At 34.6% G+C, this 16,593-nt stretch overlaps 2 protein-coding genes across 3 annotated transcripts; one reads left to right on the forward strand and one right to left on the reverse strand.

The window, feature by feature from the left end:
- The first annotated feature begins 3,223 nt into the window (after positions 1 to 3,223).
- Positions 3,224 to 7,768, forward strand: LOC18440647 (uncharacterized). Of its 2 annotated transcripts, XM_011627410.3 has the most exons (3): positions 3,224 to 4,366; positions 6,827 to 6,850; positions 7,161 to 7,768. In XM_011627410.3, exons 1-3 carry the CDS (start codon positions 4,168 to 4,170, stop codon positions 7,475 to 7,477), a joined length of 540 nt encoding a protein of 179 aa, XP_011625712.2. In that variant the 5' UTR covers positions 3,224 to 4,167; the 3' UTR covers positions 7,478 to 7,768. The 2 variants fall into 2 exon arrangements, with proteins under 2 accessions (XP_011625712.2, XP_011625713.1); XM_011627411.3 differs by lacking the exon at positions 6,827 to 6,850 and having other exon boundaries at positions 3,473 to 4,366.
- A 600-nt stretch (positions 7,769 to 8,368) lies between these two features.
- On the reverse strand, positions 8,369 to 14,187 carry RRP4 (ribosomal RNA processing 4). Its single transcript, XM_006850784.4, has 7 exons — positions 13,771 to 14,187; positions 13,160 to 13,261; positions 12,557 to 12,602; positions 11,473 to 11,562; positions 10,440 to 10,505; positions 9,947 to 10,015; positions 8,369 to 9,078 (listed from the first exon to the last, which is right to left on the reverse strand). The coding sequence occupies exons 1-7, from the start codon at positions 13,914 to 13,916 to the stop codon at positions 8,614 to 8,616; spliced, it is 984 nt and encodes a 327-aa protein (XP_006850847.1). The 5' UTR covers positions 13,917 to 14,187; the 3' UTR covers positions 8,369 to 8,613.
- Between the last annotated feature and the right edge of the window lie 2,406 nt (positions 14,188 to 16,593).

Genomic DNA, 16,593 nt, shown 5'->3' on the forward strand with positions numbered 1-16,593 from the left:
TCCCAATATGTCTTTTAAAACTTTGAGTCTATTGTGAAAGTAAACTTAAAAATAAATGATATGGAGATATTTTTCCTAAAAAAGAGTGTAGATTTAGTATATTAAAATTTTGAAAATAGACAGTTTAGATAATAAATTATAAGATGTATTAGGTTCTTGAAATCTTTTTTATTTTATATTTGTAAATCTCGAGGTCAAGATGATCAATTGTAGAGTTTTTTTAATATCAAAATAACATTTTTTGGGGTTGATTTTTATTTGCAGCTTGCCCACCTTCTAAGGTCTTTATATAAACCCTTTCCTTATTTTATTTATTTTACTTTATTTTATTATTTTTATTTTTATTTTTATTTTACAAAACTCGCTTTGCTTAAATTAGGTTGAGGGGTATTTTGCGTGATACATGCAAGAGATAGAAACCAAAAGGGTGAGTTTATATAATGCACCCTTCTTTTACTATGGAATATGGCAGTAAGGCGCACCCCTAATTGTTATATGGAATGTAGTTTTCGTGTTGGAAATCTCATAATGACTTGACAATTTGAGATGCAGTTTCCACGTTGAAAACCTTGTTATGGTTTGAAAATTTGTTTTCATCCCTATTTATAGAATTTAAACTTTTGAAAATGGTACATATAGAATAGATACATAAATGTTCAATTCTCATTATCATCATCATAGTTTTTTGTCAATTAATTGGGTTCGGTTACATAGATTTCGGTCTGTCATTCTGCTAGTCATACCCTTAACGAGGTCATAAGTCCCCGTATCTTTTCAGACTACTTCCAATCATGTTTTTTTGGACCTACATATTGTCTTTTTTAATATTTTCACTTTAACTAATTTGCACCTCCTAACAGGTGTTGTACTTGGTCGGCGCCATACATGGCCAGCCCACCTAAGTCTACTCTCTTTCATCTTATTGTATATTAGTGTCATACCTAAATTCTCCCAAATGGATTCATTTCGAATTTTATCCCTTCTGGTCTTGCCACTCATCCATATCAACATCCTTATTTCCGCTATACTCTGGGTGTATTTTTTTTTTGTCTGCCCAACATTCCGCCACATAAAATAAAGTTGGTCTCACAACTATCCTATAGTCCTTCAGCTTCATTGGTATGCGGTGATCACATAAAATTATAGTTGCACATCTCCACTTTGCCCACCCAGCTCTATTTTTGTGTGCGACATCTTCATCAATCTCTCCATTTTTCCAGATTATAGACCCAATATATCGAAAGTACGATCTTCTTTGTAATTCCTAACCATCAATTTTTACTACTTGTTATATTCTCTACTCCTATTATTACTAAACTTGCATTTCATACAATCTGTTTTAGTCCGACTAATTTTAAAAACTTTGGATTCTAGGGCGTCGCTCCAAAGTTCTAACTTTATGTTAACGTTGTTTCAGGTCTCATCGAACAAAACATAAATATTAAATAAAACTTAAAAATAGATGATCTAGATAACTGTTTGAAAGATACATTGTCCTTAGGGTTTGAAATTCTTTTTTTTCTTTGTATTAATATGTCTTGAGGTTAAGATGATAAATTATAGGGTTTTCCAACATCGAAACGCTCCCTTCTCAAAGAATTTGAGGTGTACCTTACCTCAATAGTATTGGAATGATTATATTCGAGGGAACTTAGGGGTGACTAAAATAGGTGATAAGATGAGGGAAAGCGACTTAGATGGGCTGGCCATGTGCAGCGTAGAACCAATAGAGCACTAGTTAGGAGGTGCGTTTTGGTTCAAGTGGAAGACCCAAAAAGATACGGATGGAAGTAGTGAAAAAGTTATAGTGACTTATGATCTTACTAAGGGTATGGCCTTTGATAGAGTAGAATAGCGAAGTGTGACTAGCCTTTGATAGAGTAGAATAGCGGAGTGTGATTAATATAGCCAACCCCAAATAATTGGAGTTAAGTTTTAATGATAATGACGACCTTACTTCAATAGTATAAGGTTGAAATCTTATATAAACTCCAAAATAAGAGTTAAATAGTGTTGGAAAGCTATTTAGTTCAATAGTATAAGGTTGAAATCTTATATAAACTCCAAAATAAGAGTTAAATAGTGTTGGAAAGCTATTTAGTGGGAGAGATGACTCGTTTAGAGGTCATTGATGCTCATACAGGAGAAAAGCAACGGCAAGTTGCCCACTAAAATAAGCTCTCGCTTTCAAATATCTAGAAACACTAAACCCCTACTCCTATTATCTACTCTCTCACTAAAATGAGCTCCCTCTTTTTCAAGTGCCTGCCCACTAAAATTGTTGAGATGGATGGTATTGTATGCGCGTGTCAGCTGATGAAAATTGGAAGGTGAAATGAGGGCTAAAAGTATGTTTGTGAGGAGTTTCATGAAAGGGTAAGGTTTGTTTAAGGTGTCAACCTTATAATATTGAGGTGAACCTGAGAGCTTTGTCGAAAAACACAGTTACGGTGCCCCAAAGCTTAGCAATGATATGAAAATATTTTGTTTCTTTCAATTATGAAATTTAAAGTTTCAGAAATGGTGACGATCTAACTTATCTATAAACTATTGAAAATCTTGAAAATAGACTGTCCAGATAATGTGTTCGAAGATTAACTATTTTTAATACTTGAAATCGCATATTTGTAATGTCCATAAATCTCAAAGTCGAGATGATCGATTTGAGGGTTTTCCAATATAAAAACAACTTTTTCTAATGGGTTTTTAGATGCACCTTACTATAAAGTTGACACTTTATATAAACTTTTTCGTTTATGAAAATACAAATAGAAATGACGGATTTTCCTGTTTACAACCATGCTAAATAGAATAAAACAGTCCGCAGGATACCTAAAACTAGAAAGAAAAAAAATACTCTCGCCTAGTATTGCAAGGAAGCAAAAATTTCTTTTAGAGAGTTGTTAAGTTGGATAAGATTATGTGAGATGGATGAGAGAGAATCGTGACATGAGAGAGAGGTGAGTGGGATTGCAACCTATTCTTAACTTCCATTAGAGAGAGAGAGAGAGAGGAGCACCCTACACGAGCCTGTTTGGGAGAGTAGGAGAGTGCCAAAGCAAAGGTCCATTAAGGTCACTTAGAGGGAAGTGTGTTTGGTCGTTTAGAGAAGTGTGTTTTGTTGTTTAGGGCATGTAATATTTTCATATAAAATAAAAATTCATGTATTTTATTTAGTGTAGAAATATTCCCATATCAATTCATTTGTACATCTTTTCAGACCAATCATCTAACTATATTTCATACCATTTCGCTTGTATATCTTTTCTACTAACCATTTAACTACGCGAAGAAATTTTTTTACGTCAAAATATTTCATTTACCAATTCGTTTGTATATCTTTTCACACTAACCATCTAATTACGCGAAGGAATTTTTTCACGTCAAAATATTTCATTTGGACCACCAAGCGTGAGCTCATTGATCTAAATTTGGCTTCTCTTAAATTCAACTTCGCATGCTTAATTATTCCAACACGTCTAAAATTAACATCTTCCCTATATTTTTATCCTCTCTCCTGATAATTACGATACATATATCCGTTTTCCCACTATATTTAATGCTCTCCAATTTAATACATTTCCATTTTTGAAGCTCAACTATCCACTCTTAAGACTTTTGCTTTGGAGAGAGAAAATCTCAAAAGGCACGAAAAAGCGCATCGTAGAGAGAGAAACAGGGCATTTTGGGGATCTGGTGGTCTTTATTTTCTCGGGAACTGAGAGTTCCCAATCAATCCCTGCTCATCTCGTTTCTCAGCCATGATTGCCTGCTATTTTTTTTGTTATAAATGGTGACACCTGATCTAGGTCATCAGCTACCGGTCCAAGAATGTCCTGCTGCTTCCATAAAGACTAAAAAAGGTTTAGGGTTTTAACTGCAGTTAACCGTGGATTTTAAATCCTCCTGAGTTCTTCAGTTCCTTCCTGGGTTCTGTGTCCCTTCAAAGGAAAATTAGGGCTAGGTTTCAGGGCCTTTAAATTTTGATGATCTCTGTGTGGTTATTGCTTCTTTTCTCAGGCTTAGAGGCTTCCTTAAAAGGAAAACTAGGTTTAAAGATCAAAATTTTGGGATCATTCAATATGTTTTGAGCCAATTGTTTCTTATGTTTCTATAAAAGGAAAGTTTGGGTTAGGGTTTCCTTTTCTGAAATTGAGGAACCAGACGATGGCCTATCCATTAAATTCAGGGTCAGTTAATCCAAGTACACTGAGACTAGTACTGATTTTGATGAGTACTTGTTTGGGTGTTTATCTATTAGGTCCACCCTTGTATTGGTACTTTGCAGAAGGTGCATTTGCCTCTACCTCATGTTCTCCATGCCGCTGTGATTGCTCTTCTGAGGCCATTTTCTCCATGCCTCAAGGTAAGGCCAGTTCTCTCTCTCTCTCTCTCTCTCTCTCTCTCTCTCTCTCTCTCTCTCTCTCTCTCTCTCTCTCTCTCTCTCTCTCTCTCCCATTTGTGCTTTGAGATTCCTTTGGTAACACACTGGGTTAGTGAAATTTTTCTGGTTCTTTGTGTTGAATGATTGAAGCTGATGTTAGAGCGCATTTGCTTTAAATTGCGTAGTTTTACTCTAAATTGTCTGTGATAAATAAAGGTGATTAATTGAATTTTGCTATATTCTAGTAAAACTTATGGGTTTACGTTTCCTGCTTCTAATTCCTTGGGGATATTATTGTTAGTTTTACACTGTACGAGTCTGCTTTGTGCATGACTGGCTTGTACTTAGTTAAATTGATACAAGTTAAATTGATACATATTCTTCCCAAGATTAAGTTTTTCTTGATGACTTTAAAAGCATCAATTTGGGGAAATTATTAGAAGCTTCAAAGTTGGACTAAAAAGGGGAGGACCTTAAACTTTCCCTTAACCAGCCCCAAACTCGGGTAAAGGAGGTGGATTGCGATAGGTAGGCAGCCATTGTAAAATTTTGCCCCATCCTACCATAAATCATGAACCCATATTATTGGCCCTTCATAGAGAAGAATGGAGAAATATGATTCATGTAGCCGGCCCTAAATAATTAGAATAACTTGGAGTTTTTTTTTTTCCTTTTTTTTTTTGACTTTTTAATCAAAGTTTTGTTGGCCGTATACTTGGTTATATATGGGAATAGGCTTTTTTCTCTTCTCTTTTTTTTTTTGAATAGTATATATATGAGAATAGAATCTTGGAATTCAAATGTGGAGTTTGGATTTTTTATCAAAATTCAGTTGAACCATTCACTTTCTTATATCCGGAGTTTGCTCATGGGAATTGGAATGGGATTTTGGGTTTTAGCCAAATTTCAGTCCCTCTAGTTATTGTAGTATTGCATTTCTATAGGACATCTTAGCTCCTACTTGTTTATGTTTTAGAGGAATTTGTAGCAATGGCCTTCATAATAGCAGCCATGAGTCCTTAGCTGTGAAGACCACTCAAGAATGAGATAGGTATTTATATGAAACATGTTTCTACATGATATGATGGTAGCTTTGCCACGGCCTCCTTTTTCGTTATCATATCATATCATACCATCAGGTCATTATCGTTATCATCATAATCTTCTTCTCTTTTTTAGTTAATGGTGATAACAATGCTTCCTTGCCTTGAGATGGTCTGGTTTCAGTGTGTTCCCTGATTCACCCATTCTCATGCATACACTATCCTAGTCCATCGTGGAGATGGATTTTGGATCCAAAACTTTATGGGTTTATCATCTCAACTACCACGATCTTGAATCTAAAGGAGAGAAAAAAAAGTTTTTTTTTTTTAGTGCTGAAAATGGTCCATCTTCTTCCCTTTTCTTGGTTGTTCATTTCAATTGTTCGGAGATCATCAAATCTACACTGTTTTTGGAGGTCCAAATTCATGGGTATGAGGTGTAAAAGTTGTGATTTAAAATGTGTTTGGGTCTTAAGACCCTTGAAAATCAACGCTGATGCACAAGTCGGCAGACTCATTGAGAACTTTTCAACTGAAGATAGATAGTATAGAGGACCTGGTTCCCCAGTATATCTCTATTTAGGAAAGTATAACATATCGGCTATGTATGGTGTATGATACACAGGTGGGAAATCCACCATCTGTGCTCAAACAATATAAAGATTAACCATACCAGGGTGGTATAGAGAAATACTATTGATCTCCACTGATGAGAACAGAGGTTGGACAGCCATGCATCCTATAACATACACAACCTGTATCCTTTACTTTCGATATCTATTTTCCATGTTGCATATGATGAGAAATATAAAAGCCTGTAGTGTAATTTCAATGTTATTTAGCATATTTTAAGGAAAGGTAAAGTACTTGCTGTGTTTTTTCTCTCATACATCCAGCTGACTTCTCTCTTCTGTGCATTTTTACCCAGTGCCTGTTTGACTTTTTTAGATTTAATTTAGAAGTTCTTTTAGAACTAATTTTTCCATATTTGCATGAGTTCTTATTTGTCTCGACAGCAATATCTTTTATGATACATCTACTGTTAACTTATCAAATGAGATGTATTCCGTTGTTACCTTTTTACACACTGAAATTTATATCTACAACATCTGATTTACTTTTCTCAAATACCACGTCCAATGATAGTTTATTTTCTTTTTGACCAGTTGTCCTAAGACAATTTATTCAAAAGAAAAATGTGAATGTTCTCTTGGAAATGGAATATGGTAATTTTTTTCTGATCTTGAACTAGTTCATCTCCGAGGGATATTCTTATGAATTAGATTTCTTTTGGACCAGCATTGCTGCATGTTGTGCTTCGTGAGTACCTCTTTCTCCCTTCCTTCTTTTATCTGGTTATGCATGCGCTGATTGGTTCTCTTGATCTATATTTTTGTAGGCTTTGGCAACAGCTCATTTACAGGTTAGACTATGTTGCTTTTGATTGGCTATTAGTTCAACCCCAGTACTTTTCTTAAATGTAAATTATCCGTACATTTAGTAGGTATACTTTGTTATCCTCTTGAAGAATCAGGTTTGTATGATTATTGAGAAAACATAAAAGTCATGGTCATAATTGTCTTGAAGATTATTGAAGCATGTGTTACGTAACCCAAATTTCAACTTATCTTTTTCTTCTCAGGGAAAAGATGGAACCACCCATTTTTTTGTCAAATCAATTTCAATAACATCGCCCGACTATTTGGCCTGGGCTTTCTGTTTATTTAATGCAGATTGTGGAAAAAATGATCCCAATGTGAGTGAGGAAATGGAGAAAAGCTTCACCGATCTTTTGGCTGAGGAATTAAAATTGCAAGAACTTGTGGCTTCAGAAAATAAGCGACATGCGGACGCCGCGTTGCTCGAGGCCAAAAAGGTGTCCTCTCAGTATCAAAAAGAGGCAGATAAATGCAATGCAGGAATGGAGACTTGCGAAGGAGCAAGAGAGAAAGCAGAGGCCGCTCTCATTGCAGAGCGAAAGTTATCTGCATTATGGGAAATGAGAGCAAGAGAGAGAGGGTGGAATGGCTCTGAAACCACGAATAGGTGATCAAGAAAATCGACACTTTTTTTTTTTGGTCATCTCTTTCCGATTAATTATTATCGGGTTTCCCCTCTCGTATTTAATTGAGTCCTTATTTTTGGCTTGTTGTCTTCAAATGCTCCAAAGGCTTAGTTTGGGCTCAATAACTTTTTTATGTATTTTTTTCTTATGAATTTATCTCACCTTTTTTTTTCCCCTAGCCTTGTAACTTAGAATTCATGGATGTAACTGTTTTTGTTCTCAAGAAAGAAAATTATTTATGGATTTGAACTGTGAATTGTTTCTTGACCAGCTCAACCATCTCTTTCAGACTTAATCGATGTCTTTGGCTCTTTTCTTTTTTCCTTTTTTTTTTAAGTATAGTTTCTAATGTTCATGGGCTGTTTTAATGTCCACTTTCTTAGCCAGAGTGCGATTGGGTAACACTACTGTTCGTAATGCAAGTAAAAGAATAGAACAGGCTTCATATTGGCCGCGATGATTTTTCTGTTTTTTAAGGATACAATGAGCCCGTTTATTTTCATGTCCAAAGGTCACGATCCCTGTTCAAAGGTCACTGTTAAATGAAAATTCAGGTGTCTAGGGATGTACTATTAGTAGCACCGAAAATCTAAAGATTATTTCCTTACACATTTCGTTAAGACTTTGAAGAAATAACACCACCAATTTTTGCATTGGATAGCAGGGGCTGATTGCGACTTGTATAAAAAATAGTTACTCCCTAAATAAACCTTCAACACCATCACCACAACTTCAAATATTGTTCCACAAGATCATTACCATTGCCGATTTACACAATTGCGCATAAAAATATAGATTATTACCAGTGCCTATTTTCACAATTGCGCATAAAAATATCTATAGACACAGCTAGGATAGAGCTACTTGGACATCCAGGGCCTGAACTAATTAATTTAATCTCAAAATAGTGAGAGCCAAGTTTTAAATTCTTGCCACACATCACACTAACCCAAACCAAGAATGAGCACATCGCCACTGATTTTTCCCGGAATGATCATGCACTTCATCCCAAATATACCAATCTCTTGCTCATACGTGCATATCATACAGAGAGAGAGAGAGAGAGAGAGAGAGAGAGGATAGTTGAATTATTGAATAGAGCGAACTGAATAAAACCGAGTTCAAACTTGTGTTGCCCTCTTTGAGCTTCTTCTCTCGGCTTCCCTCTCCGCAATCCTCGTATAAAACTCTCCACCCAGCATGTCTCTCACAGTTGTGTTCCAAGTGACACTAGCTACCACTGTGTCAAGGATCAATTCCATAGAGATATTGAAGCCCAAAAGCGAGAGAATTCGGATCGCATTGGCAAGCCGGCAAACATTCTCTCTCGTGCCCAATGGAACTGATGATGCCTCTTCTTTGTGGGGAGCTAAAGGGCTCACCTCTACTTCCATTTTGTCCTCTAATTTTGCACTGAGATCTTCAAAATCCTCATTTTTCCCACCACCATCAGAGTGAGCACCAACCCATATATAGCCATTGCAGCCAAGGATGAGGTCGACGCCATATTGTTCAAGATAGTGGAAATGCTGCTTTCGCCTTTTCACCAGATATGGGGAGACGGAGAGAAGCTGGCCCTTCTCAAGCTGCAACATGTAAACTACTTCTAGTCATGTGGATCACGAAAACTGAGAAGATAGGATAACTTATTGAAACAACAATCCGTAAATTAATTGTAAAGAAAAACAATCAGTGGAGGGGTCCAAGAAATGATTTAATAGACACCCCAAAATTGAATGTCCATGTGAGCAGGAATAGGAAAAGAAAAAGAGAGAATAACAAACAACCCCCGGATATATTCATCTGCCATGTCCCTTTGGCTGAGGGCCTCACTAGCCACAAAGTCTGATGCCCTTTTCCTCAAACCCTCAACCAAAGTCTTCTCAATAATACCAAAGAAAACATATCAACTTAACATGCTCATCCGCCAACAGTCTCTACTATCCATTTCAATCTTAATATTGTGTGCCTTCCAATGCACCCCAAGAAATAGTAAACAAATAGTATTTTTAGAAATACCCATTTGAAGAAACTAATGAGAATAGAATCAAATAAAAAAACCCGCCAATTGAATAAGAATCAAGTCATAGATCCAAATAATGGATGTGTTTAATAACTTAAATGAGAACCGGGTTCTAGCTAAAAATGGTAGAATGCAGGTTTCAGCAAAAGTCACATAGGACAATTTACACAGGGTGTGTGTATGTGCCAGAAATTAAGGCGTTCATAATGATATAAATATTGTTTAGTTTACAATTTATCATCAGAGCATTAAAGAAAAAGATAACAGTAAGGCCTTCAAATCTGGACCATCCAACCCTATGAAGGAAAATGTAGCATAGCATCACCATAAAGTTTGGACAGTATAGTGATTTTAAGATGTAAATCAATATGTAGCAATAGCTCTAGATCCTCATGGGAAGAAACCTGAAGAGCAAAATGAAAACACATTACCTTTCCATACTTTTGACTTCGTGCTTGAAGGTGTAAACTTCCATCGTTCTGGGAACCACGAACTTCAGCCTGAAAACATAACATAGAGAGTGAATACATTTGATTTAGTTATCATTTAATGTAAATTATAGACACAATATGGAACTCGAAACCTGAATTGATGAAAAGCTGAAGTGGAAATGATTTCCCAAAAATGAATAATAGTTTATTAACAATTAGAACACTGACTAATTTTAGTCATGATGCATTGCTGACTAGACCAAAGTCTCACTTGATGGGAATCACGCGAGCAACCATCCAAGTACAACAGGCTTTATCTTTCTCTTTTAAAAAAAAAACCTGATTACTATTTATCTTTCTCATTTTAAGAAAGAATATACAACACATGGCCAAAGTAAAGGAAAATACCTACCTTCATAAGCAGCCAACTTACTTGTGAAGAGAATGCCATCAGCAAATTATATTGAAACACCAAGGGACTTCAAGAACTTACACATATGACGTCGTTTTCTTCAAAGATACTTCGCATGTTGAGTTCGTCAACTGCCGTTCGCCGCCTCTAGCAATAGCCAAGTCAATGCCACAAGAATATAAACATCAGCCATGATATATCTAGTGCTTTTTTTCCTCTCCTACGAATAACAATCTAACAGTTCTATCTTACCAAAAAAAATTATAACAATCGAAAAGAAGAAAGAATATACGAACCAGTGTTTTTACCAATTGGAGAACACTGAGATGAAAGAAGTAAGTGACCAAAAGGGGTATGCTTTATTTTCAGTCAGTAGTGGTAAGATTTAATAGACAGAACTGGAAACACTCTATTTATTTGAAGATTCTTCAATCAAAATTATTCTGGTTAAAGATTGCTGATCTAGAAGAATTCCATAAACTGGGTGCAATCAAATATTAGAGAACTACCAAAGAGATTCCTGTGACAATTCAGTGACATTTTACTAGTATAAACCCAATTAAGCCTTTTGGTATTCAAATCTCAACCATGAGGCACTTACTGAATTACATAAAGAATCAAGCCCTATTTCTTGTGATCACTGTCCATTTTGATTTCTGCTGATGTGGATGCATATGCCCCATAGAAATCATATTGCTTACAAAATGCAAAAGGTTCAAAAATTTTGGCAACAATAACAGGACTATTAATTCAGCTTTCATATACCCAATCTCTTGCAACATGCAAATTTAGAGAACAAGAAGTACTTTTATGCCCCTGTTCAAATTTATTTGAGCTAATTAGTTAACCAACACATATGCAAAGCACAAAGAACAAAACCTATAGAACTCCAAAAAAAAAAAACCATTTATTAGGTACAAAATATCCTCTAGGAAAGAACCAATTGATGACACCCTACAACTTGGAGGAGTTAAACATCACAGATCGCAAGATCAGATTTAGATATACTAAAGATTAGTCAGAGCTTAAAAACTTAAGAGGTCTTGGACATTTTGTAAGAGTCATGATATTTTAGCAAAGATAATAAAGAAATGGAAGGAGAGCATTCTTGAACCTGAATGCCATCTGGCAAATTCATCGACGAAAGCATTAATATGGCATCTTGGATGAAGTTAATATCCAATCTCCAGCGTTTTGGAGCCACCTGTAATCAATAAGACCATGTTTTCATTATATATACATGTATATTGATTGTCTATGGTCGGTCCATAAATTATTTTTCATTTACGTTTTTTTTTTAAGACATAAAAGGAAAAAACATAAATGAAAAAAATCCAATGAAAAATGATTCGTTAAATATCAATTTAGACATAAAAGAGAACCTCAATTTGTTGGAATTTCTATGCAGAGTGTATTCTCTGCATGTGATTGCATAGTTGAAGACTTAATGGCAAAATGTTCATTGGATATTTGGAGCATTTTTTTTTCTTGTGATATTTAATATTTCATTTGGACACATTTTTTGGGATGTGGATCATAGTACACAAACTACAAATCAACTTAAAACTCAGTCCAGAACAAAATATGAATGACTAGAGGCAGAGAGTTTCTTTTCACTTTCTTTACAAAAATTATAGTTAGCTAAGTATCAAAAATTAGAACAATAGATTTATTAAATTTTAGGAAATGTTTTGAACATTAAATCTGTTTTCAGCATTACGACATGGAATCGAGGATTTCTTATGGGAAAAAGCAATTTCCAAATGTTCAAGCAGCATCAAAAGTTTTTACCAGTTTGATATGAAAGAAGTGTCACAATGAGAGAATGATGAAGAACATGATTTTGAAATAAAAAAGGAAATAGATAAAGTAGCTATTACAACAATTCAATTATACATAAAGATCAGCCCTACATTATAAATTATCAATTAAAAATTTCACAAAGTTGATAAAATCTTGATTTTTCTAAATATGGATTTTCAGGTCACAATCATGGTAATCAGCACCAAATATAACAAGGTAGAAGTTTGAGTTTGTGACACCATTATGCCACTAACAACATACATTTGCTAGTGATCCAAAACTACATGATTCACATAATCTTGATTTTCAGAATATCAGTATTTGAGTTGTTTTTATAGCAAGTAGTCATATCTGACAAGCAATAACTTTGAATTTGTGAAGCATTCTACATTTACCTCAATGACGCGACCAACAACAATATCACCGATTTCAGGTTTGTACCTGCAACAGATCACCATAGGTTAAAATGAAAGATATAAGGACCATATCCAATGAAGAAATCAAACTAACAATCCTGCATGCAAGTACCAAGTTGAGCTAACATGGACCGAAGAACATAGAGAAGCAGCAATGACCAAAGCTTATCACTCAAAGCACTCTAGATTCCACCACATTAATCGGACCAAAAAGTTTTGAATAATATGAAAAAGAACATTCATATCTGAACCTGAAATTTCTAAACACATGTAAGAATAAATAAAATATAACTAATCATTTACCAATCCTGATTTCAGTGATTCTAATTCTTGAAGAAAAAAGCATACTTATAAGCATTTTATGCAGATAAAAGCATTAGGACAAAAAGACAACCATTCTGCCAACTTGGAATTACAAAGAAAAAAATATTAATCTTTGTCAACAACCATCATCATCATCAAAAAAGCCTTTTCCCAAACAACCATATCAATCCTTGTAAACAACCCAAAAAGACAAAGAAGATACAAAAAATACATAAAATGAAATGTATGATGAAACTGAAAATGTTCAATTAATAATACCTCGCTCTAAAGGGTCGAACTAAAACCAGTTTATTAACACGTTCCACTGCACCGCATAGAGTTGCCACCACTTCACCTTCAAGTTCAGCTGTTCCATGGCCCCTAAACCCAAAATAACCACTATATATTCAACAAATTTAAAGGAAAAATAAATAAAAAAGGAATAAACAGGGAGAAATAACAACTGGGCGTCACTAAGTTTAGTAATTTCACACTAAGTTTAGTAATTTCAAACCCCAAAGTCCAAAAAAAGTGCGAATTCATAACAGTTCAAAACGAAATATCAGAAATTCACACTATCCAGTTCATACACTAGAGCAAAATCCTAGAAACTAAACACGGGAAAAAGATAAAGGCAAAAAAGCAAATCAATACTTTGGAAGAAAGAAAGGAATTAAATACGTATTTAATATTACCCAAGAAAAAAAATTCAAAGCCAAAAAAATCAAATAAGAAAAAACACAAACGGAACCAACTGTCGAGAAAGTAACCTAAATCATTAAATTCAATGAGCTCATAAGTAAAATATAGAAACATTATACAGGAAACAAGCTGAAGAAAATGCCTAGATACAAAAGAGAGAGAGAGAGAGAGAGAGAGAGATTTTATACTTGAGAATGTTGTCTTCAAGGTTTACAGGGATGGTGTCAGCCACAATGACAGGTGAAGATGCGACACTGCAATCTCGGAGGCATTGCAGAGCTCTCTTCAGTCGAACCTTTTGGGTCTGCGTCATTGCAAAGTTAACGTCCCGCATCTCTCTCCCTCTCTTTCTAAAAACTCAATTTCTCTCTCCACAAAATCAAGCTAGGGTTAGTGAGTTCCTGTTTAGCTGCTGCTACTGCCTCTCTCTCTCTCTTCAGAAATTAGAGTTCGGGTTACTGAGTTTCTTCTATACAAGTACTCTTTCCTCTCTCCTCACAAACTAAACCTAGGGTTTACAGAGTTTTACCTAGCAACTCCTATCTCTCTAGAAACTGTCTTTCTCTCTCTAAAAACCTTCTGGAAGAGTTGGGTGCCCGCCCTTCAGACACGCGAACTTGAGTTCCCGCATTTTTGCTCTTTGCCCACTTATCAAAATTTGCATGCGAGCCCAAGCCTTTTTATCAAAAGACAAAGTACTCCAAGTTTTATGAGACAGCTATTTAAGTACTTTCGATTTGGGGATTTTATATTGGGATTGTATTGAATAAGATTATTTATTTTTGATACAAGGTTACAATTACTTACAACCATTGGATGTGAAGTTTGATAGTTTGGATATGTCACAAAGTTTATAAATTTTTTTTTTGAAATTTGAGCTTTATCAATGAAATAATTGCAGCCACCCAATTTCAAATCCAATGATCAAGATTAATGTCACATCCAATAATCAAGATTAATGTCTCATTTTGTACCAAAGGTAAATGGCCTCATTATATACTTTACTTTACTTACATTGGGATTGTATACAATAAAACCATTTTATTTTGATACAAGGTGGTCACAATTACTTACAACCATTCGATGTAAAGTTTGATAGCTTGGATGTCACAAAATTCGAGAAAATATCTTTTAAAGTTTGAACTTGGTTAATGGAATAGTTGTAACCACCCAATTTCACATCCAATGGTCAAGATTAACGTCTCACATTGTACCAAAGGTAAATGGTCTCATTGTATATTTTTCCTTTTATATTACGGTGCAGTTTATATAGAGCCAAGACTCTAAACAATCAAAATAAAATACACCTTCAAATAGTATTGAGGAATATGGTTTCAATAGTGGAAATCTTTGGGATATCCTTAAAATATATTTTCATCTTTAATTATAAACTTTAAAGCTTAAAAAAAAGTATAGATTGAGCATATCTATGAAAACTTAAAAAACTTGAAAATTGATGGTCCAAACGTGCGTTACAAGATTCACTATTTTCAAAACTTGAAATCCATTTTTTTCTCATATCCATGCATCTTGATGTCGAGATGATCAATTTGAGGATATTAGTCATCAAAACAACCTCTTCTCGTGAAATTTTTTTAGACGGGCTCTAATTTGATTGTTTAGATCCTTGGCTCTATATAAACTTTTTTCCTTATATTTTGAGACGATTTTCCTTATTACTAGAAGGTCACAATTAATATTACCTATTGATGTCATATTGAATTACTTATGGTCTATTACAAAGTTCGTGAAATTTATTTTTGAATTTTTATTTTAGTCAACACACACTCACAACCACCTGATTTGAAATTTGAACTATAAAATGATTGTGACCTCCTTGTATTAAAAATAAATGATCTCTTTATACATTGGAAAATTGTTTCATACAGGCTAGACCGCATTTCTACATATGCGGTCCAAAAAGTGAAAAGCATCAATTTTTAAGATGGATGAAAGTATGTGTTCCATCTAAAAACAACGGAAACTAACTGTTCAAATGTTTTCTTACTAGAATTATTATTTCTAATTTAAAAATTTATTTATTTTTTCATATTCATGATCTTCATGTTAGAGATTACACGTCTCTAAAAAATAAGTCTTAAAATCCATCTCAAAAATAGATTATTAAGAGGCCCACATTTCTACATAAGCAGGCTTGGCCGCATAGAAACCGGGTCCTTATATATTTTTCCTAAATACCCTTGATATAGGTGGATCTCTGTCCTCTAAATTTCATAAGACGACCATTATACATTGACACAGGCGCGCCTCTCTATCTCTCTCTCAAGATCAGTAGTTCCCAACTAATCATGTCGATTCCATGCCTTGAGAAAGGATGAGGGTTATGTTAGATTGGTAGGCAGCACAAAATTTTTGCCACATCTATTTTAGAAATATTGATCATATGGCAAAAACCTTTAATAATTGAGATAAAGTTTGGATAATGATAATGATGAGCATTTTTATAAAATATACAATGAGACCGTTTATCTTTGAGTAGCAATTGAATTTGGCTAGTATTGCCTAACCAAACTAATTGATCTTTATTCCTCATTTTTCAATAAGTTAAGACTTGGGCTCCAACTCATCTAGGTCCTAAGCCCTTGTCCCTTCTTGTTGGAATGAGCGAGTCTGAGTCAAATCGTGAAATTTTTCATAAAAACTTAATAAATATAAACAGAGGACCTTAGTCATAGAATCACTTACGCGGTTCTTTAACTGTCACGATTTCTTAATGAAATGTCGTTGATTGACTTAGGGTAGGTTTTTTCTTGGGCTTGTGAAGGATTCAATATTAGAATATTACACATAAGACTATTTATTTTTTGTAAAAGAATGTCGTAATGATTGTCATCCATTAGATGTCAAATTGGACGGTCGAGAGGTTGTGTAAACTTTTTTTTTTGGCACATTCCAAGCTGCCTCATTAGCATCTTAGGATTGATTGTGACCTTTTTATCCCAAAATTAAATGGTTTTGTAGTATACAATTCCTCTAAGTAACAATCAGCA

Source organism: Amborella trichopoda, chromosome 1 (genome assembly GCF_054954075.1).
Source record: "Amborella trichopoda isolate Santa Cruz 75 chromosome 1, AtrichopodaSantaCruz75HAP2 v2.0, whole genome shotgun sequence".
Lineage (NCBI taxonomy): Eukaryota > Viridiplantae > Streptophyta > Magnoliopsida > Amborellales > Amborellaceae > Amborella > Amborella trichopoda.

What these genes read in the sequence shown, in the direction of transcription:
- LOC18440647 (XM_011627410.3), top strand. Translation starts at nt 4,168, where the DNA reads ATGGCCTATCCATTAAATTCAGGGTCAGTTAATCCAAGTACACTGAGA. An exon ending in CATTTTCTCCATGCCTCAAG is followed by an intron (nt 4,367 to 6,826) that starts GTAAGGCCAGTT and finishes ATATTTTTGTAG; the next exon opens with GCTTTGGCAACAGCTCATTT. An exon ending in TGGCAACAGCTCATTTACAG is followed by an intron (nt 6,851 to 7,160) that starts GTTAGACTATGT and finishes TATTTAATGCAG; the next exon opens with ATTGTGGAAAAAATGATCCC.
- RRP4 (XM_006850784.4), bottom strand. Translation starts at nt 13,916, where the DNA reads ATGCGGGACGTTAACTTTGCAATGACGCAGACCCAAAAGGTTCGACTG. An exon ending in CTTGAAGACAACATTCTCAA is followed by an intron (nt 13,262 to 13,770) that starts GTATAAAATCTC and finishes TTTTGGGTTTAG; the next exon opens with GGGCCATGGAACAGCTGAAC. An exon ending in ATTTGCCAGATGGCATTCAG is followed by an intron (nt 10,506 to 11,472) that starts GTTCAAGAATGC and finishes GGCTATTGCTAG; the next exon opens with AGGCGGCGAACGGCAGTTGA.